The 23,172-nt window shown below is 40.5% G+C and overlaps 1 protein-coding gene across 5 annotated transcripts in view; it reads left to right on the forward strand.

Annotated features, from left to right (window-relative positions):
• Positions 1–534: 534 nt before the first annotated feature.
• Positions 535–23,172, forward strand: part of SLC26A5 (solute carrier family 26 member 5) — a 39,648-nt gene continuing 17,010 nt past the window's right edge. For 2 of the 5 annotated variants that reach the window (XR_011678699.1, XM_071423962.1), the window contains exons 1-10: positions 535–943; positions 1,582–1,667; positions 12,358–12,571; positions 14,171–14,310; positions 17,402–17,512; positions 18,050–18,231; positions 18,772–18,936; positions 20,369–20,521; positions 21,739–21,821; positions 21,909–22,056. Coding sequence is in view for 4 of the 5 variants with exons in the window: in XM_071423962.1 (XP_071280063.1) it covers positions 12,417–12,571; positions 14,171–14,310; positions 17,402–17,512; positions 18,050–18,231; positions 18,772–18,936; positions 20,369–20,521; positions 21,739–21,821; positions 21,909–22,056 (1,137 nt within the window). In the remaining variant the exon portion in view is untranslated. Of the gene's footprint in view, positions 981–1,548; positions 1,668–12,357; positions 12,572–14,170; positions 14,311–17,401; positions 17,513–18,049; positions 18,232–18,771; positions 18,937–20,368; positions 20,522–21,738; positions 21,822–21,908; positions 22,057–23,172 lie in introns of all 5 variants that reach the window. The other 3 variants (XM_071423963.1, XM_071423964.1, XM_071423965.1) reach the window with 3 other exon arrangements.

Consider the following 23,172-nt stretch of genomic DNA (forward strand, 5'->3'; position numbering starts at 1 on the left):
TTCTCAGTTTGACAATACTAAAATTTAAAGCACTGTATTTCAGCTTGAATGAATTTAAATTTTATTTAAGTTACTCTTACATTTTTACAAGAGCTACCATGTAAAGGAATCATTTAAAGATTTTTAGATACTGTCCTGTAGACATCAGTTTCACACATTTTTTCATGCCCCTAATGCATAAGAGGTTCCAAGTTGGAAAAAAAAAAAACTTCTACAAACTCTGTGTACAAACCCAAATCTGGGAAGTGGGAAAACATTTTTGTCTTGGGCAAGAGAGAGCTATCATTATGACAGAAAACATGATAAACCAAGGACTCAAGAGATGAGATCTGTGAAGGCATTTCACTACTAATTCCTGCATAATCACAATGAAATTCAAACGTATGTATTCTTTGCGCCCCTGAAGAAATGAAAAACCACACCGAGATAGATATTTGGGGAAAATTTGAGCAGTTCGGCTGGTCAGACACAGGAATAGATGGCCCAGGGAAGTGGAGTCACCATCCCTGGAGGGGTTCAAGAGCCCTCAGGATCCGGCGCTGGGTGATGTGCTTTCGGGGTTACGGGGGCAGGGCTGGGTTGATGGTTGCACTGGTGATGTTAAAGGACTCGGTGATGTCGAAGGACTCTTCCAGCCCTGCTCAGCGCAGGGTTCCGGGGCTCCGTTAACCCCTCCGAGCGAGGGAGCGCGGCCGGGGCAGGGCCCCCGCAGGCCGCGCCGCTGGGAGCGCGCACGGCCCCGCGGCATCCTGGGACTCGTAGGCCGCGGCGGGGACGCGCCCGGCCGGGGCTGCGGGGGGACTACGAGTCCCAGGCGCGCCCGCGGCCGCGGGGCGGGAGGGGGCGGGAGCCGGCAGGGGCTGGTGGCCGCCCGTGCCCCTGGGCTCCTCACCTTGGAGCGAGCGGCGGCGGCCGCTGCCGGGCTGGAGGAAGGCGGAGGGCGGTGAGCGGAGCGCGGCCGGCCGGGCGGGGGTGAGCGGGTGAGCGCGGGGTCAGTGGCGGAGGGGGTCTCTCCCCTAGAGCGGATCTCCCGTGAGGGGAGCGAGCCTCGCCGCGAAGAGCGGCGGTTGGGGTCGGGCTGTCCCCACGCCTGTGGCTCCCGCTCGGTCACCTCGGGCCGGAGGGAGCCTGGGGGTATCGCTCCGTATCGTCCTCGCTCCCTTCGCCCGGCGGAGCGGCCAGAGCCCCGCGAGCGGCAGCCGCGGTCCGGGGGCAGAGCCCTGGCCGAGGCAGCGCCCAGGGGCTCCCGGGCAGCGGCGGCACCCGCGCTGCTCGGTGCTGTAAAACACGCTCAGCACCCAGGGGGAAGCCGGAGGGAGGGTGAGAGATCAGTCATTTCCTCGTGTGGCGCCTGCACCCCTCCGACTGTAAGCTGCGGGCTGTCAGTTTAGGTCGGAGCGGCTCTCCCAAGAATTCTTGTAACAACAGAAACTACCTGTTCTGCGCTTGAGTACTAGCTTTAACCCAAAGACCTTCAAAACCTTTCCAAAACCCTGATTAAACTATTCCCTCCCCCCCCCAACCCCTTCATGCCCTTCCACTTTTCAGGCAAAGAAGAGAAATTTGCCTTTCCTATGTCAGTATTTTTCAGCTTCACGAACTGTGGGAACATTTTGAACTCCTTACAAGGGATCAGTGAAAGCAACTAGGAGAAGCCAGCCAGAAAAGTAAGTAAGCTTAAATTTGCTGTGCTCTTGCCCATGCTGCTATTGCAAAATTTCTGGTTGTCTGAAGATTGAAATATGGTTGAAAGCTGTTTTTGGGATGCTTCGAAATTTCAGAGGACCCAAGTGGCTGTTGCAGCAGGCATTTAGGGATAGTCCAGTAGTAAGAAAAGAAAAAAAAGATTCAATTGCTGCCATTATTTGTGGTGATGAATCAGCAGAATATACATTCATAATTCTTCATATCTGTCACAGTAATACAGTTATACAGCATTGGGTTTAGTGTCAATGACTGACAACAAGGGTCTGGGCACAGAATATTTTGGCTGAAGTTTTCCCAAACGAAGACTAAAATCTGCAAGCAAACTTTTAAAATGTCTCTTACTAAAAGTGCAGTAACAGGTATTTTGGGTTAACAGGTGTCTTGATTTATATTACTGAAGTTTCATGAGTAGGATGCTACTTTACTGCTGCTGTAGAAATAGAAAAACTAAGGTTATTTGCTGTTTCAGAAGCAAGCACATGCAGGTGGCTTGCACTGATCTGTGGGGATCACCTCTTGCCTCCCTCAAGGGACAGTTATCACACTTTGAAACACTTGGTTTCTGACAGTCCTAAGCCTTCCTAAGACACGACAGATGTTTCAGTTCTGCATTTAGCAGTATTTCCAGACTGAAATGTTTTGTTAATAGTCTTGCACTGTATTGTGAAACATCTCTGAAATGTAGTGTGGGAAAGGTATAGGAAGAGAATGGAGTTTCACACATGCAGAGCTGCTGTTGGTAGCTGATAAAGCATATTAATTTGCAATAGCATTTACTCCCTTGTAATCTTGAGGGTATTTAACTCATCAGTCTCATTCTAAAAGCTTCATTGCATTTAGAGGTATATTTATGGGGGGAGTTGGGGAAATATTGAGTTATATTCAGAATCAGATTTCAGTGAAGCAAAGCTCTAGGTCCAGTAAGAAACAAGCCTGCTGCTGCTTGGGTTCTAAACGAAACTGAGCTTTATTTCCTCTCAGTATTGTGTCCAGAGCTGATATGCTTTTATTGTTCATACTGTATAAACTCTGTGTGCAGGGTAACAGTTTGCCTAAAGGCTGATATAATTTTAAAAAGTACAGATAATTGAGCAATCTAGGTGAAAGGCCTAGGAAATTGTCATATTTTTAGCCTCTGGCATAAACTCAGCTTATTTTCTAAGCTGAATACTTACTAAAATGCTCTGTTGGATTCAGCCATCAGATCTTACAACTTGGAGCACTGAACAGCCTTTGCATCTTGCCTTTTGTTTGGAATTTCTAGTCCATTACTGTGGTTCAGATCATATCTTCAGCACACAGTTTTTCATGCTTATAATAATCTGTCCCCAAAAATTCAATGTTTTTAGAACTTAAATATTCCAAAACCACATGGAAAGATGTTGTTATTATTATATTAGTGTGATGCTAAAATAATGGAAAACAGGCACAGATTTAGCACATGGCTGTCACACTGTTGCTCTTTTGCTAATAACTTAAGAAAGAAGAGCTGAATGTATGTTTATCTGCTTTGACTGTTATAGTAGAGACAGACCAGTATTATCTTGAACTACCACTAATTTGAATTGCAGCTGTAGCCTCTGTAAATGTAACCAAGACTTTTGTGTATCCACTGAGCTGCCTAGAAAAGCACAGTCCTTTGAGCTCCTCTGCCTCTCCTGGTCTCTGCCCAGTGAACTGCTCACTGCTATTTTTTCTTCTATTTTATTGCTAATGCATTTTTCTGTAAGATCTGGTTTTCTAAAGCTTTCTTTTCTGGTTTTTTTTTTCTATTGGATTGTTTCATAGCCTGTAACTTTTAGCCCAAGAAAACCACGCTGAATCTAAAATTCTCAAGCACTAATTAGCCTATTGATTTCCCAGTTATTTTTAATGAATTAAACACCATCATTATTCAGATGTTTCTTTCCCTGGAACTGTTAGTCAGCAGAATGTTGTCTTGCTAGACAGTATTTCTTGATAGTCTTTCCTGATAATAATTCTTCACATGGCTACAAGACCTGCCATTGCTGTTATTTTATAACCAGTTATCTATCTAAAGCTTTTTGCTCTTTAGAAGTACAAACAGCAGCAAAGTGCAGATCTTGTTGTTATTTACCATGTGCCCAGGTAATGGGAAATCTATACACAAACAGGCAATGTCAAGTATTTCCATGGCTTTGAAGATATGGCTGTAAATTTGTGCAGGCAGTTGAGTGAGTTTTGCAAATCAGTTGCATTAATAGGATTTAGATTTTTATTTATGATTATAAGAGTACATATATGACCCACTGGCCTATGCAGGAACTTGGACTACTCTTCTCAAAATGTTGCATTAACTATTTATTTTATTTTGTGCAGTAGCAAGCTGGAAAAACCTTCCATGTGACAAACAATATGTGTGATTGCCTTCCTGGGAGGTCTTTTACAGTCTGTATTTTTACTGCTTGGGTAGAATCCTTTTTTCTCCAGCCTCCTTTGAAAACTTACTGGTTTTGCACAGGCAGGGGATCAAGTTTTACTGCTCTGCTTTGACTGTTGCTTACCATTTTGCACACCCAATTCGGTTTGTGTTCTTATATTGTTGTGGTTATTGGGGAGGGTGTGGGTTAGCTAATTAATAGATTTTAATCTGTTAATTGAAAATCTGAGATTCTGACACATAGGCTGGGTTAGATCAAATTGCTCCTTTTAATTTATTTTATGGAAATTAGGTTCTGAAGCAAGGCTGAGATTTCAGAACTCCTCAGAAAACCTCTCATCCCATGCTGGGTGGGGCTTTTTGAGCAACCTGGTCTATGGAAGATGTCCCTACCCGTTGCAGGGGTTTGGAACTAGGTGGTCTTGAAGGCCCCTTCCACCATTCTGTGATCCTAAGTCACAGACATCATTTTCCAATCTAAATCAAAGATTGCTGAGTCTGTTGTTTGAAACATCCTTGTTGAAGTTCAGTCTAGCAGGGACAGATCAATTAAGCTCAGTTAAGGATTGAACTGATTAAGGATTACAAAATTTCTACCTGGTTTTCATGAAATAGAATTTAAAAAGCTATACCCCATGCAGGACAAAACTTGGATTGCTGCTCAGAGGTGCCCACAGGGAACTGCCTGTTCCTGTTCTCAAAGAGCTCTGCTAACCTCAGGCAAATCTGAAGAGTCACATAAGGAACAACACTGCAGATCTATCACAGATACATACAGGCAACTGTAATGTCTTCTCTAAATACAGAACTTTTGCTGCTGCTACCTTAACTTTATAGCATAACATGGTTCAAGTCCTTTCCCAGAGAAATCTATACCTGAATTCATTTACCACTTCAGCATCTAATCCTGCATATCCTGCTTTACCAGGATCCTGCCCCAGCTTCAGAGTTTTGACATAACATTGTTTTCTAAGCCCTTACAATTTCTTTCAGGTTTACTGTTTCATTATCTACTGTCTTTAGTTGATTGCATTTTTCTTTTTGAAATTTTGCACTGTACTTGTTTGCTTGTTTTCAGTTCCGTATTATATGATTCCAGTTTTATTTCTTTGCCAGTTTCATGCTTAAAATCAATATATATGATCTCTTTTTGGTGCTTCATTTAAGTCCATATAGCTGAACAGGTGACCTGAGTCTAACTAGCTGCAGTTGTAGTGAGTCTGATTTTTTTCCTGTTTTCAGGTGACATTTGTTTCTTTTGCATATGTGTCCCTGAGAAGGAAGGAAAGGTTCTTGCAAGAAGAAATCATCAGAAAATTACTCAGTGAACCTTTCTTCATTTCATTTGATGATCCTCAGCCCAGATACCCTTCTTGCTCTTTGAGTTCTTTCATCAAGACACCCTGTTCTAGTGTAGCTGTTGCAGGGATCTGTCCATGCAGGGTTGTTCTGCCACATACACTTAGAGGGTCATTTGGAGACAAGTTCAGCTCCATGAGGGCTGATCTTTTTGTTTGTGCAGTTAAGAACAGACATGGGGCTGTCTCACATTAAAATTTCATTTGCCACAGAAGAAATATATGTATATATATATATATATATATATATATATATATGTACTAGTACTTTGAGAAATTTCTCTACATGTTCTTTGCTTACAGTGCATTTTAAAATATTTCAAGCAAAAGCAGTGTTGGCCTGTGTTTGCTGTGCACTCATGGCCTTTAGGAGTAATCTTGGCATCAAAATATTGAGGAAGGTTATTCCCACTGTCTGGCATTCACCTTCAGATCATGAAGCAACACTCAAGTACATAAGAGACAGGAGAATGCTATTGTTTAGATAACATCTTAACCAAGCAACAGTTGCATAAATGGGGACAGGATCTATCATATGTCATGTTCTGCTTACTGCTAATGTGGTATTCAGTTTCATACGTAGTGCAGAAAAAAACCACAGAAAATGTGTGTTATGAAGTAGCTTCCAAGAATGAAATGTTTGCAGATCCTAACATGGATAGGGAAGTTCTCAGAACTATCTGGAGAAGAGTTGCAGCTTTGAGAAATAGTTAGTCGTGCTGCTTTCCCAAGGAGTGACTGCCCTGTGCTGAAGTTCTGTGTTGCCTTTCAGAAGCATCAGTTCTCCAGGAATTTCTTCCAGCATGGCAGTGGCTGTAGCCTGTTTTACAGAGGAGCAGATCCTTTCAGAACATGTTAGAAAGACTGCCTTGTAGAGGATCCTTGGAGACTTTTCAAAACCTCATGTTACTCAACTAATGATAGTTACTTTATGCCATGTTTTCAGCAGTGCAACTGGAATATAAATTTTAATCCCATTCTAAACCCTCTCTTCTTCCCTCTCTGCACCCCAGTCATTTCTTCCTCTGACCACGCTGTTTTACTATCCTTTCTCTGACTTGAGAGGTTTGCACTGTAAACATGATGACTGAAATGATTTTGTTATAAATAACAGCCTTCTATTTTTCATTGTTTATTTTTAACTTGATGCAGCACTTGAGAGGGTAGTGATCTGTGTAAAGAGTTGATGAAGCAGATAGGGGAGAATTCTTTTGGTGGCTTTTCTGTAGAAGGAACTGTAGCACAGAGTGAAGTAATTTCTTTCTGCACAGACATTTGTTTACTGTCTGCATGTTCCACTTTGCCTGAAAAAAATGAACCAGTTGCTGGAGGTCATTGGTGCACTGAGATCACAAGAAGTAAAGAAGCTATTCTGGCTTAGCTTGGTGTGTATTCATGATCTTGATTTATGTTATCTCCTCTGACCAGCTGGAGCTTTATGAAGAAAACTGCTCCACCAAAGTTTTTGGCAGTGGATTTTCTCTGGAGATGAAGCTGGCTAATGATTACCTGTCTCTGAAGTGGTGGATGTCCTTATCAGTTGGCTTAACAAAGCATAATAAAGGGGTCATCAGCCATGCTACCATTCTGATTAACTTACTGATTCCACTGTCACTAGCACCTGCTTTTGGCAAAGGGAAGGAGGATGGCAGATGAGGATCCAAGGTCACTGAAGGTGCAAAAAGCAGAAATAAGAACGATCATATTGCTGTGGGTTCTCATGGTCATCAATGTGTTTACACTGGAAACAGAAGCCATCTCTTATCTATGTCTCAGGGGGAAGGAGACCAGTGTTCTGCTGCTCAAAGTGCTCCAGCTGTTTGTCTTATGTGAAATGGATTATACAGCTCAATCGTTATAACAGGTCCTAAAACATTCTGTTGATGAAAACAAATACAAGATTGCTGGTTGATAAGAGATAGGCCTAAGACACTAATGAATTCATTAGTCCATGCAGTAAACTTTGGGGCCTGAAGTATTTTTTGGCAGGGAGCATGAAATATAAATTACCTCTTACCAGTTACGTAATCATCTTATTTTAAAATAGATATATATCTTATTTGTTACCACTTTGAGAGAAGGATCTTTATGCTCAATGTTATTATTATGCTGTTTACAGTGGCTAAGATAGATTCATTAGAGGAAAATGTATCATACTGGATTCAACAGCCTGAGGAAGATGGGGCTGCTGCTCCATATCCCCAGATCCAGCCAGTACCAAGGCTGAAGATGTGTTTCCCATAAGCACACACATACACAATGTACTTACATCTGTACATGGCAAGTCATGCATATCAGAGAGGCAACAGCTTCATCCCCTCTGCTCTCTAGCTAACAGGATGGAGGTCCAGTACTGAGAGTGTATGTACACATGTAGAGATGCATCACACATCTGCAGGGTGGATCCCTCCAGCACACAGGCTCATCACAGTCTGCCTAGTAGCTCCTTCATCCCAATTTCCCCAGCTAAGCTGGACATGTGAGCCCCAGGGTCATAGCCCCACTCCAGCTGTTGGTACAACCATCCCATGTGCACATGTGTGGCTGGCCAGGACTTCCCAAAACCCCTTTTGCTGCCCCTGAGTGCTCTTACTCTTAGAGATGGGCAGATGCTTTTCACACCCAGAGCTGGCAGGGACTTCTAGGGTCCCATAGGTGACCCTTGTGTACACTCTGGACTGGTGGTGATGAGCTTTTGATAGGCTGATGGCTCATATGGTGGCCCTGGCAGTAGCTCACCAGGGTGTTATCCAGGTTTTCCATCCTGCTGTTGTTCTGAGTAACATTAGAGGTGTGTGGAGAAGCTTTTATCACACAACCAAACACAGTTTATGTAATCATCTCACCTTTCTAATGATTAGAGTGGACATTTTACCTGTCTAAAAGCTGCATAGAAATTTAAGGTCTTGATTTATTTTTTCCCAAAGGTTCACTCCTGGAGTGCATTTCTTAGATTAGGACCTACACAAGGAAAATTTTGTTTGTTTCACAAATTACCTCTAAATTTACGAAATTTTGCATAAAGGCTTCAGGTTTAAAAAATGTACTTGTTAGTGGATTTAATGGGAGGAGTGGAGGAGGAAAGAGAATTATGAGAACAGTCCAATAAAATCAGGAGAACACTTTCCTTATGACCCCACCCAGTCATATGACCCACACCTTTGTGCTTATTTGAAAAACAACTTTGTACTTGTCACTGAGGGTGAAAAGTGGAAGGGCACTGGGGAATGAGGCCAGAGAGAAAAGAGAAATGAGCCATTATGTGGTTCCTAAAATCACCTGGTTTTTTATCTTTCCTCTTCAGAGAGTAGGAGCAGACCTTGCAGTAACTGTGTTTTTCAGGGTACATTTGAAAGAATATGTTTTACATAGAGTGGCAGTATTTCCACCAGCCCTTTGGCTGATGGCTGTCACCGGCATTTGTAAGCTTGAAGACACAAAATATTTCATAGACTTAGCTCATGATCAAACTTGAAGTCTCTAGCAGAGGACATACTGTAACACAGTACTAGTACTGTCCACCTGTGCTTTTCTGCAACTTAAAGCAATTTGTGCTTCCAAAAGAAAGGGGTTTTGCCCTTGTAAAACAGGCAGGACAATGGATTTGCTGCTGACTCCCCCATTTCCTTAGGTAGTTCAGACACATTCAGGTTAGATACACGTTAGGAGAAAAAGTGCCTGTTAAAGCTGCAAGGGTCACATGGTACACTGTTCTTAATGTCTCCAACTTCTTTCTTTTTTCTCCCCATAGTTGTATTTTGAATCCAAGGAACAGCAGCCAAATCTCTGTTCCTATAAATTTTATGGTTGCACTTTGATTCACGTGATTTGGATCAAAAATTATTGTCCTCTACAAGAATCGGTGCAGATGGCTTGACAGACCTCCTTTATCAGCTAAGATTGGGAAGAGAAAGTGCTAATTTATTACTGATAGTGTTATAAGTTCATGTTTGCCTCACTTATTTTTTTTCTTTAACACCTTCAATTTGATAATAGCAGGAAAGATATAAGACAGGCCTTTATCAGTCAGATAAAGAGTTGCCAACTCTTAAGTCTTCTGCATACAGGTTTTACCTATTTCAACTCAGCTCTTATCTGGCTGATAAGATTAATGACAGTGTTTCTTACAGCTTTTTAACTTTATTCTTGCCATGAAGTTCAAAGGTTGGAGAGCAGTATTCCACTATCCACCATTACCTTTCTCCTCCTCTGGATAAAGGTCTGTGAGTTTTCAGAAGTCATAGCAGTAAGCTTTCTTTCCATGAAAATGGCAGTACCTTGCTTTTGCTTTTTTTCAAGCATTGTGAGAATGAAGGGCAAGACTCAGTTTCTGGGCCTTGGATAACTGTGGTGGCAGTTTGTCATGCAGCAAACACATGGAGAGACATTGGAACCAGTCATGAAATGTTACTATTTTGCTACTCAATAGACAATGTGTATCATCTCTCATAAAAACAAACATCTCAGTCTTGCTCTCTGTGTACTTTTGGAAAAGAGAGGGATGATACTGAAGACTTTAATTGTTGCTGTACTATCTACAGCATAGCATTTTAGGTTGCCATCAAGGAACATGCTTATGCAGGGCTGTGAAATGACATGGAAAAGAAAGAGTGTGATATATCCAGCAGTAGTTTTAGGTAGATATAGGATCTCTTTTAACGACATGTGATTTGTTTTCCATGTTCCTGTGTCCACTGTGAAGGTAAAGACAAGATCCTGTCATATCCTCCCTCAAGTTACTTTTGTTTTAGCTGGTTCTCATGATTCAGTGCAGTGTAACTTCCTTATTCTAACAGAATCAGAAACATTCGATCTGCAGTTTAAAAACCTTCAGATTGAGTGATGGTGAGACTTGGGTTGTGACCTCTGGTAGTATTCCAAACAGACTCTTGCCATGATTTGAATAACTGATTTAGAGTTGGGCCTTGTTCAGTTAGTCAAATACAGCATTTGTTTAATTTATGTTACCATGAAAAACAGAGGCAGGATGGAACTTTTATTGTTCTTTATATGCTCATAGTACCTGGAAGAGTTTGAGCTTGTGTACAGAATTGGAGACCTCCAGATCTCTCCAGGTCTAGATTTATGCTACAATCTCATGTGGCTCTTCTATATATTAACCAATCTACTTGAAGCTGAACAAAGTCAAAGGTGGAAATTCAGGACCTGAATTGTTTGGGGTTAGCAGGGCACTGTCTTGTGTTGCTGTCCTTTGTAGCAGAAAGAAGGCAGGGTGTGTGTTTTTAAAACTGTGGCTAAAAATGTATTGATATTGCATTCTCATTTTATTGGTGAAGTTTGGCCAAAACCAAGTCGTTGAACTGATTTGGTCTTTTTCTTTTGCATGCAGTTGCAGTTTTTGTTCTGATTTGAGTGTATTTTCTGTTTAGGACTGATTAAAATTGCTTCTTAATTTGTAGATAAGGCCAATGTTGCCAGAACACCTCAATTAATTACTAGAGAAGATAGATTCTATGTGAATAATGACATAAGGGACCATTATGGAATCCCAGAATGGTTGAGGCTTGAGGGGACTTCTGAGGATCACAGATTACAACCTCCATGCTCAAGAAGGATTGCCTTTATTTCATACAATAAAGCTGGAGTCAATCTAGAGTGTGCAGTAAATGAAAAATTACAATTTTAGTAAAAATATCCTTTTGTGGCTGACAGCATAGGGGAAATATTGCTTATGAAATACTGAGAACTGGAGATGCTAGGCTGTGTCAGTTCTAGGAGAGATTACCAAGACCTGAGTGGAAAATTCCAGAACTTTGATCAGAGTGAAGACATAGATAGCAATATTGATATTTTGCTGATGGTCTGACTGTATTTGCTGAATCGGAATGTTGGACCAATCATGGTTGGCTTTGTCTGAGTGCTTAGGTAGCAATTTGTTTAATTTCTGCGTGGTAACCCTTTCCCAGAAAAGTATTGATGTACAGCTAAAAGCAGAGCACCCCTGGGTTAGCAGCCTTGGTTGAAGGCAAACACATGCTTAAGTGACTTGCTGGACCTGAGCCCAAGGCCTTGTTCACAACGATGGCTCTGTTTCCCGCTGCACTCACGTTCTGTCATCGAATGTGGCACTAGCCAGCATAACAGCATAGCAGTCCTGTCACTTTGCTCAGAACTGGGAGTGAGTTGCTTGCCCAGGATTTCTGAAAGCAGCAAACGTGGGGCAATGGAATTAGCAGAGTGTCTTTTAAACATGTTAAGATGTTTGTGGCACTGAATCAGGCAGACAAATAGATCTTTACAAACCTTCTGCCTAGTTTTAAAACTGGGCACATCTCCCGATTCCTGTTTCAGTCAGTGCAGATTGAGAATAGCAGTAAGTGGCACATCCATTGAAATAATAACTGTTTGAAAGTAGTGAATTGTGTATCCTTGAGATGCTGTTTGGAAAAAGAGACTTCTGAAATAGAGAGGAAGGCAGATGGATGGATGCAGGAAGCAACTGACAATCTGGAAGAAAGAAGTGGGTTTCTCAGTGTTGAAGTCAGAGTTCTGTCTTTTGAAAATGGACATGCCAGTTTGTGACTAAGCAGGAAGTAACTCAGCAATAAAGGAATCTCCCTCCTACAGTGGTATATTCTTTAAAGACTGAGGGAAAATCCAGATAAACATGAATACAACCTTCCAGGTTAGTTTCATCTCTTATTTACAAAGAAAATAATGTAAAAGCTTTCATTATACAAGAGAAGCATAAATTAATAGCTTTCATATACTAAAGACTTGAGTGTGATTTTTTTTCCTCCTGCTGTTACAGACTATTTAATTAGACTGCAATCACAGTTCTTGCCTCTAGCTTGTTAAAATACATTATTTGAAAGGAAATGCCAAATCCGAGGTTAAAAAGGAAACCAAACTTATTTTGTCTGCAACCAGGTTTTTTGGTGGAGACCGTGGAACTGTTCCTCCTTCACTGCTGGTCTGTGAGATCAACTATGGAACATGCTCAAGAACAAGAAGTGGATCTTGAGCAAACCCAGATGTATTGTGTGCAGAGACCAATATACAACCAGGAGCTCCTGCAAGGACAGCTGCACAGGCGACAGAGAACCCGTCAGACTTTAGGGCAGAGGATTGCACACTCTTGTCGGTAGGGTTTTTGTTTTTATCTTTGTTTTATTGGTTAGAAATATTATAATTCTTAATTGATTCATGCACTTAGCCGGTAATCTCTTCAAAGAAACCTAAAAGATAAAACCACTAATTCTACTTTGACCATTCAGCAAGACTGGGAAGAAGCTGTCTATGTGCTTTTAATGTTAATGTAGAACTATATTAGAAAATGTTGGATAAATTAGTTGAATTGCCTTCATCAAAGTGCAAAAGGAAAATACGTAGCATGGGAATGTGAAGTATTAGTCAGATCACGTGACATGAATTCATAAGACCCAGAAAATATCTGTCCTTATGTGGAAATACTTATAGCCAAATTTGTGCTTCACATGATCCTTTCACAGAAGAATGGAGATGTGTGATAGCTGTGTAGAAATCTAAATATTGGTCTAATAAGAACTTACTAAAGGCATTCTCTAGCTTTTAATTAACTGCCTTGGAATATAAGTATCATCTGGTTAGATGTGAAATGTCTTTAACTGTGGTTCTCTTGCTCCATGGTACCAGGGGATTTAAGGTCTCATTAGCTTTATATTTATCCATGCTTCCTTTGCAGAGTTTTTTTCCATTTCTTTCTCAAACCTTGTTCTGCAGGACAACAGAATTGCTTTTCTATAAAATATTCCTGTTTACATGATTTGACATTTGGAAATTAGCTTTGGTTTATGGAATGACTTCAATGGTAAAGACATTTAATTCTACCTCAGAAAACTCTGAATTAAAAGAAAGTGGATCCTCCTTTTTGTGATACAGTCTACCTAACCACGGAGAAGTGTGGATGACTCTCACTTTTAGCAACAAGCTTCTTCACTGTGCAATTCAGAAATGCTAACAAATCCATGCAATTCTCTTGCAATTCCCCTACACAGAAAAGCACTCATACAATCCCTGTGTTATATTTTTAGCCAAGATTAAACTTACCACAGTACAATCAAGGTATGATGCAAGGCATTTCTGGGTAGAGATATGTATTTCCTGGCTCTATTCATTTGTCATGAGTCAGGGTTTCAAAAGGTTAATAGATCTGGGGAGAGTCCCAGGGGTCAGTGCTGCTGGCTTCAGTGCCTTTCCTTTCTGGGTGAGGAGGGGTTATGCTCTCAAATAGCCTGAAAGTGGATCTGTCAGCACTGGTAGGGATAGTAATAAGTACTGGTTAAATTATTAGATTTGCCATGTTTAAAGATTAGAAATATACAATATTATGATCAAAAAAGTATACAGCACACAAATAGTAAATGGGAAAAAGCACTGCAGTGTATTCTGATGAGTGAAAACCACATGAGTGACCTCCAGTGGGAAGTAAAACTGTTCCAGTCTATGCACATTGAGTTTTGTGCTCCAGTTTTGTTCTCTTCTCTAGTTCTGTAAGGTTTGTCAACAGCACTAACACGTGATTAAGAGCTAAATTAACTGGAGGCATAGTTGTTTGTGCTTAAGCATGTCCAGAAATTACTGTCATCAGGAGTCTGAGCCTGCCTGTAAAGGAGCTGTTTTCCTGTATAGGGATGAAAGACAATTTTTGCAGCCTGTTTGTCCCCTGCTAGTGTCTAACTTTCTTTCTGCTTTGTAATTCCAGTTGTACTTCTAAGAAAGCCAAGTCTCATCTTTACAATTTCTTACCAATTTTAAAATGGCTGCCTCATTACCCAGTGAGGAGATACTTATTTGGAGACATTATCTCAGGTATTAGCACTGGGGTCATGCAGCTTCCTCAAGGTGAGTGTACCTCTGGATTTAATTATCTCTTCTTTACTTTTCCTGTGTGTGCCCTTATGGCAGTTCTTGACATCCTGAAACAGCTGCTCCTGAGAACAGGATGTGTATCTCAGGGCTCTCTGTGGAGATCAACATGGATTCTGCAGAGCAGCCCAGAATGATGATTCTCTTAAAACTGCGAGTAGTGATATGCACCAACCCTGAAAGAAGCTCCCTCTCTAATCAGTATCCACAGCTCTCAGTGGCAGACCAACCTTTCACAGTTTAAGTGCGTGTCCAAACTTTTCCTGAATGCACCATATTATTTACTGATCTCATTGTCCTGAAAGTCATGGCTTATTTCCTGCAGAGGGTAGCAGACATATAGACATTATATTTCAGGGAGCAACTGAGGCAAAGTAACCAAACTAAATTTGAGCAGAGAAGAACATGCAAGAATTCAAAGACTGATCCCTAAGGCTAGAAGTCACCAGTTCACACTGGAACCATAGTAGCAGGCAGCGATTTATGTGGTGGAAATAAATCAAAAGCATCATCTGTAACAAGACTGAAAATCTGTGGAAATTTCTAGTAAATTCTTGGAAGTGTCAGCCTAAGTGGAGCCCAGTTCTGAAGCAGGAGTAGGTTCTGGAAGACAGAGAAGTCCGGTGTTCACTATTCTGTGTCCATTCCAGCTCTTGGTGAATGGACCAGTAGAATCTTTTGTTTAGCCCAGCATTTACTATTAGCAGTTTCAGAAGTGTTAGGAGTTTAGAAAGCAACAGCACTTCTACAGCAATATCATTATGGGGTGCCCACTGCTCTGGGAATGGCAGCTTCACAGTAGCTGCCACAGTCTCAGTAGATTTTTCCACAATGTCTTGGGGTCAAGGAAATTCTCTGATTTGTGCAGAGCCTTGTCCAGAGGGTGTTTTAATTAAGCATAAATAAGTTTACTTCTGTGTTGATTTATTTCATATTTGCACTTCACTTGTTCCACTTTAGGCTGAGGCAGGTCTGAAAAAGTCATCTGTAAATCCAAGATTTTAATGGGTGGTAAACAGTTAAAATAATTAAATACCCTAGCTTAGGCTTTGCAGATAATTTCTTTATTTCTGTATCTTCCTGGTTTTGTTTAAGTTTTGTGATTAAGGTTATTTTTATTTCCACACATGGAAGCATAAACTTATCTTAAACTGATAGCTAATGTGGTTAACTCTCAGGCATATCTGTCATGTACTAGACACAAACATTGTCAGTTGTATTCTGAAACATAATTTATGTCATGACCTGAAAGAACACTCAAATGTAAGTGGTCAGCAGTGAACTTTGTACTTAATTTTGTGACTCTTTTTAAAAGTAAACATTATTCATTTGGCGCCTGTAGACATGCCCTTAAACTGCTCCTAATCTTTCCCTTTCTAAAAACACAAAAGTTGAACTTTCAATTTTCTGGAATGGAAGTAATTATAGCAAGCATGGGTTCAAAGAAGCCTGGGAATCATTCCAGGCAGAACTACAATGACCACGGTGTTTAAGCCATGGCCTCCTATCAGGTCAACATCTCTTTATTTTCTTGGCACTGACAAGTCTCTAAAAATGCCAGTACAAATGAAAGGGAATAAAAGGGTATTCAGATCAGGAGCTTCACATGGACCCACCCTCCCAGTTTTGAACACTGATTTTCAGTTCTGGTTACTTGTACTGTTAAGTTCATCATCCTATTAAAGGCCAGACTGTTACAGTACAGGGTGTTTGCTGATGTCAGGAGAGGTACCCCTTGGGTGAGAGAAGATACATGGGAGGAGTTTCACAAGTACTTAATGAAATGCTCATTTGAGCAAGAGAATCGATGATCCCATCAGTCCACTTCTGGTGAGAATATGAATTTTTGGTAAGGACTCAGATATTGCTGAGGGCTAGAACAAGGCCCTGTGACTTACTACACTGCACAAGAGCACTTGGATGGCATAGATCCATTTGGTTTAGCTCTTTTTTTTTTTTTTTGTAATGTGATGCTTTGTCTCCCAATTTAAATTATTAGGGAGAGGTGTTTTTGAGTATCACTAGGTGTCCATGACGGGTGAACCATTGCTTCTGTTTGGAATTTGCACTAACCCACAGGTGTTACCAGCCTGCACTTGTGAGAGTGCAGAACCAGACCAAGCCAGGATGCAGTGTTTTCTCCTTGAGGCCCATTTGTTCTGTTCTGGAGTCAATTCTCATTAACACAAGCTATGTAGAGCTGTTGTTTTGGCAGGAACTGCTTGGGACAGTTGTGTGCCATATCACATGATGTACACCCCTTGCTTGTGAGCCTGGTCCCATGATAAGCACAGCCTGAGTCACACAGGGGGTGGGAGATGTTCTTCCCTGGTGTCCCTTCGAGCTGTTCCCCCCACAGCTCCACAGTTGTGCTTGCCAGCCCCCACTACAAATAGGAATGATGTGGATTGCATTCCACTGCATGGGACTGTACAGGGCTTAATGACAAAAAGGACTTTGTTTTTGGGAAGGATACCAGACTGTATAAGCTCTGTGACCTTACAGATTGTCAGAAGTTCTCTGCTTATTTTACATGTTGAAGCATGTTTATGTGGAAACATCAACTGTTATGTTATCCCAGTCATTCTGGGGTGAGGGAGGAGGAAAGTGTTTAGTCAGTTAGGGGTTGCCATGAACACCATGTCTGATGGGAAAAGGAAGAAAAAGTCAAATGTGTCCCACTTGTTATGAAAGTTTGGGTGTTTCTAACCAGATTCTTCTGCAGATGAAAACAAAAGCAACAAAAATCATTTGTTGGCCATTAAGGAGTGCTTGCACCCACAAAGGCAAAACAGGTGCAGAAGTGTACACACAAAGTGTACACCTGCAGTGCCTGTAATTAGACTTTGGTTTCCTCACTCAACCCATCATGTTTCTAGGCACTGCCCTAGAGTATTATACATTTTAAAGACTATTCACTGAAAGATCTCCTATTTTTTAAACTTGGGACAAGTCTCTAGGTTTCCTATTAGGTGTGTTCAGTTGTAGTAGACTTAAATCCCTTAAATCCCTTTGCTTCAGATGTTTTATTTTTGTTGTTAACTTATATTTGTGTCTTGTTTTCTAGGTTTAGCCTATGCTTTGCTGGCAGCTGTTCCCCCAGTATTTGGCCTATATTCTTCATTTTATCCTGTTTTTCTGTATACTTTTTTTGGAACCTCCAAGCACATATCAATAGGTATATCTGTATATATAACTGAAACTCTATGTGTATGTGTGTATTTTTAATAAAGCTGTAAAAAATAAAATCAGAGAAGTAGAAAGTGTAGCTGTTTTCCATAAATTAAAATTTAGGTGCATAGGAGAAATGCAAATGTGTGGAACATAAGCAGTACTTTTTATTGTTAGCTTATACATTTTACATAGGAGGCAGTAGAAGAGCATCTTGTATCAGATTAGATCTAAAAATGTGTCTTGCAAACTCCTGAACTATGATTTCATTGGTGTGGCTAGGATGAATCTTTAAAGTGCAAAATAGAAACTGAGATTGAAAAAAAATGATGGTGTTTACCTACTGCAGAGGTGTATGTTCACCATCTAACTGGCTTTAATGGTGCTGAGTACTGGAGCAGATTTGGGGACTAAAAAATACATTATTAAGGTAGAAAACTTTTATTTTAGTTTAATTCTACATATCTCAAGAAGAACAACTCCTAAATAAAAAAAAAAATTGCCAAGATTTTAAGCAATTGTTTTCCTCCTCCTCTTATTTCAGGTACCTTTGCTGTGGTTAGTATGATGGTTGGTAGTGTTGCTGTGAGAGAAGTGCCTGATGAAATGCTTTGTCCAGACTCTAATACTACTAATACTACAGCCATCCTTGAATTTTACAGTGCTAGGGATGCCAAGAGGGTGCAGGTAGCTGTGGCTCTCGCCTTTCTTTCAGGACTTATCCAGGTATGTGCTCACAGTTTGCTGTAGGAGCAGCTGCTGCTGCTGGACTTGCAGGGGATGCTGAGTGACAGTGGGTCCCTGGTAACCAGACTTGTGCTTCTGCACTGCTCTGTGTGGGACACAGGCTGCTTTATGGCAGCCTCATCACAGAACTGGGGATGGATGCATTGGAGGCAGGGCTTTATTGGCATCTTAGCTGGACTGAAAAAAAACAGGATTTTCCCCCTTTTCATTTTTTTCCTATCCCATCAGAAAAACTCAACTGACGTTCTCTATTCTGTCCATAAATTCATACAAACAATGCATACATATATACATACATACATACATATATACATACATACATACCCATATCTCACACTGGACCTGCCAGTGGCATGGAAGATTGGGTGCATTGAGGGTAGCTTACTGACCTGTGGCTTTAGAAAAGCCAAGTTCAGGTTTGTCTGGCTTGGGCATTGAGGAAAGGAGAGGGGAGCTGTATGTGTGCTATACCCAGACTATAGTGGGAGTCACATGGTTGACTCTTCTCTTTTTCATTAGCTGTGTTTAGGTTTCCTTCGGTTTGGATTTCTGGCCATCTACCTGACGGAGCCTCTGGTGCGAGGATTCACCACAGCAGCTGCAGTCCATGTCTTCACTTCCCAGCTAAAGTATCTCCTTGGCATCAAGACCAGCCGCTACAGTGGGCCCCTCTCTGTTGTATATGTGAGCAACTGCACTTACTGAACATGCAAATTCTGTGGTGGCTGGATCTAATTCCTAAGCTTTTCTTCCTGTTTTTTAATATTATTTGGCACTAAGTAGAATAAACTTCAGTATTGAGCACAGGTCATTAAGTGCCATTGTAATACATCAATATCTGAAAGTGCAGCCCAAGTGTGACTTGATAGATTCACACGATCTGAGATGGGCGGATTTTGGGATTCTGCTGAATGCAGTTTCATAATATGAAGAAATATTGTTCATTGAAGCAAATCTCTTGTGCCTTGGAGGGAAATGTGCTCCTGAAATGCTTCACTGTAAATCAGGCATGTTCTGCAAAGCTAGGAAATGTTACTCTCAGAATCTTTCCACTCTTAAGTGGAAGAAAAGGGAAGATCTCAGATGTCTGTGAAAACCTAAGCTTTTGAGCAGATTGGTGGCTCAGCAATAGTGAAGCTTCAGGATTTCATCTACATGTAGATTACAGAAAATGCTTTGTGGGAATCTTTTTGTATGTTTGTGCAGATAAAACAAACCTTTGGCAAACAAGTCTGCATTAATGATTAATTTCAAAATTTGCTGTTCAGTTCATGAAACTGGGAACCAGTCATACTAATTGCCAAACAAATAGAAGGGAAGTTATAAATTCAAGATGCATACTACCTGGACATCTTGAATGTATAACATCTTGACAGTTGTAGCAATTTTCAATCTGCATATCTCTTTGCAAAGATACAAAGAGTATCTTTGCCTTATATCAAAGACCTCTCCAGAGGTTATTTATTTATTTTAATGCAGTGGAAGAAGGAGGAATAATCAGTATGGGCAATTATTTACCCTCTAGTAATTTGTGTATTCCAGCAGGTTTTTTTCCTAACACCCTTTTAGAAAGCATTTTCAATTAAAAGGTATTTGGAATAATGGCCAGTTCAGCAGCATTGCAGGATCACTGTTATTTAACCATATTGTTATGGCAACCTCCATGGTTCTATCAACAGCTTTACTGTTTTAGAATAGTTTATGCAGCTCTAAGTAAATGTAACTTGCCAAAGAATATTTGAAGGTATTAGAAGGAGTTTGCATTTATTACTTTCAGGTAGCTACCACTGAGGAATATGTGTGAAAATGTTAAGGATAAGAGACATGGTTTAGTTTAGGCTTTTTACCCCATTAAAGTTTTTTCTCCACATTTTTGCCCCCTTTAAGGAACACTGATATTGTAAATGATTCAAGTGCATTTCTCTCACTGAGATACTCTAGTCTTCTGTGTTTTGTAGGAACAATGGGTATTTTGGTGAGGCCTTCATTCACCGTGGTTATAAATTTACAATGAAACCACAGCTGAAAAGCAATGTATAATTTGCTCTTCTGTGGCAAATCTCCATGAAGATTCTATTTTCTTAAGAGTAATTATGATGCTTCTGGTGTGTTACAGAGCATAGTTGCCGTGCTTTCAAATATAACAACCACCAATATTGCTACAATGATTGTTGGATTAACGTGCATTGTTCTGTTGCTGATTGGCAAGGAGATCAATTTCCGCTTTCAGAAGAAGCTCCCAGTTCCTATTCCTATGGAGATCATCGTGGTAAGCCAGTTGGGAAATCCTATGGCTAAATTATATAGCTGTTCTAAAGCTGTAGAAACTGTCTCATGTTCTATCTTCTATCTGAGCTCAAGAGTAACTTCCATTGAATATAATTCATTTGAGCCTTGAACCAATTGAAGGTTTGGATTCTCTTAAAATTAAGAACTGGAATGCCCATATGGAGAGCATAAAGGCACAAAGAAGAGTTGAAAAACAAATTAAACACCCCCAGTTCCCTATAGCAATGGGTAGACATAAAACCCTCTCTATCCAGGAGTGTGGGCTCCTGACTGATTCCCTGCAAGATAATGCAGAGTGTCTGAAGTGGCATTTCCCACTTGGAGCTCTGAACCCTTTCCTGAAGGAAGGTGCTTACAGATGCCTGTGAGATGCCTGCAGAGGTTCTGCAGGGCTTGCTTGCTTTTTGAAATGCAGTAGCAGAAAGAAGAGCAAGAACCATCAGGACTTAATACTTTTTCCTTTCTCTCTTTCTGAGATTGATAACTGGCTGCAGCACTGATTCTGTTTCAAACAACTATTCTAAAATACCTGTGTAAAACAGACTATCATAATACACACAAAGCCTATAGCTCAGACAAGCTTTTGCCTTTAAAATGATTTGATTTGAAAATGAGTTCTCGGATTACTACAGGTCTCATAAAACCTGCACATAATGGAGTCAAGAAAGGAAATAATTGAAGGTATGGGCACAATCTAGATAGAAGGAACAAAGAAAAGGGATGCTGATGAGAGATGAGTGAGATATGTAATAGGGTGTTTTTTGATAGGCAATAGCAAAACAATGTTCCTTTCTTTGCTGTTGCATCAGTTCTCTTTGCAGGTAACAGGCTATGCACATGCAGATAAGTCAGTGCACACAGGCAGGAGTGTCCTTGCATTTGATTTTTCCAATACACTCATTTGCCTGGGCTTGGCTTAGGCAAAGGGAATTTGAGTGACTCATATCGTACCATAGCGTGTTCCATTTAACTTTATACAAAAAACTATAAAATCAGGATGAGTTGTACATGATGAAGGGAAAATCACAATGCTTCCTCCTTTTTATCTGCTTTTTTAGCCCCTAACTCATAGAAAACTGACTGACAATAAATGTAACCCCTTGTGTTTATTAATCGTAGTCAGCCAACCTTTATATCTCTTCAAGTGGCTTTATCTCTTTTTAGATAATGTTTACAAATGTGTTTGTGGATTTTTAGGTCATTATTGGCACAGGAGTTTCAGCTGGAATGAAGCTGCATGAGTCATACAAAGTGGATGTTGTTGGGAATATTCCTCAAGGGTAGGGATGATACATTCTTATTAAGACTGTGTCTTTTGCTTATAGTTCTTACCATATTAATTTATAAATCTTAATTTCATCTCCAAGGTTACGTGCACCAGCAGTTCCTGACATTGAGCTAATCCCAGCAATATTTGTGGATGCAGTAGCAATTGCAATAGTTGGATTTTCAATGGCTGTATCAATGGCCAAGATCTTTGCCCTTAAACATGGTTATACCATCGATGGGAATCAGGTAAAAGTAGCAGAGTTGATTTGTTGAAAATTCTCAGTAGCACCTTTGTTGTATCATTAAAGTAGGGTGTGGGTGTAATATTGGCAAAAATGAGGATTTCTTCAATAGTTGAATCAGGCCAGATTTTTGACAGCCTACACATTTAAAGGCCAGGAATTAATGTAAATTCTTCTTCTGGCTGTGTTTAAAAAACCAGTTTCACTTTTAGCTTCATTTTGGGAAACCTGCTTCTGCTATACTTGGACATATGCATGACTATTAATTTTTGGGACAGGCATTACTTGGCCATACTGTCCTGATGAGCAGCTGCATTTTCTCTGCTTTCTGTAATAGAGCAAAGCATAGAGGTCCCATGTGATAAATACAGTACCTTATGTGTCAAAGAACTCTTGTTCTAGAGTCTAAAAATTCCAATTATGTTTTATATTTTCTTTTTATTCACACCCATTCTTTTTATTCTTATATTTTCTTTTTATTCACACCCATTGCAAATGGGCAACATTTTCTGGGGCAGCAATTGGCCCTGTCTGTACTTGGCATTCTGAGTATGATTTGAGTGATAAGGACTGTGTTTAGGACTCCCTAAAAATAAAATAGGTGTCCTCCTCACCTACTCTGGCCTTCCTGTGCAGTTTAGAATCAATACTTCAGTTGGATTATTGGTCTGGATCATTGTGGTGTCAAGGGAGGCAGAGCTTCCCTTGACACCACAAGGGAATCTCATCCTTCATGTCATTGTGCTCTGTTACCCACAGAGAGAAGAGGACAAATGTGTAGCTGCATGAGTGTAATAGGCTCTATTTATCTTAAACATAATCATTGCTGCCCTGAGTTAAGCATCTAAATCTTTTCCTCAGGAGGTGCCAGATAGTCCTTCACCTGGGTGTTAAACTGTAGCACTCCTTGTCACAGTAGCAGTGCATGCCAAGTGTTTAAATGAATCCAAAAAGGATTGTACAAATGCAAAGAGAAAAATCTCATTGAGGACTGTTGGAAATGTATGACTCAAATCACTCAGTTACAAATAACAAGATGCAGAGTAGTCTGGGGAGGCTTCATTAAAAACAAATAATTTCTTAGGCATCAGAAATGCAGTACTGAGGTAGACAGAGCTCC

The sequence above is a fragment of the Agelaius tricolor genome, unplaced genomic scaffold (genome assembly GCF_023055355.1).
Source record: "Agelaius tricolor isolate 1412-34295 unplaced genomic scaffold, bAgeTri1.0.p SCAF_3, whole genome shotgun sequence".
NCBI lineage: Eukaryota > Metazoa > Chordata > Aves > Passeriformes > Icteridae > Agelaius > Agelaius tricolor.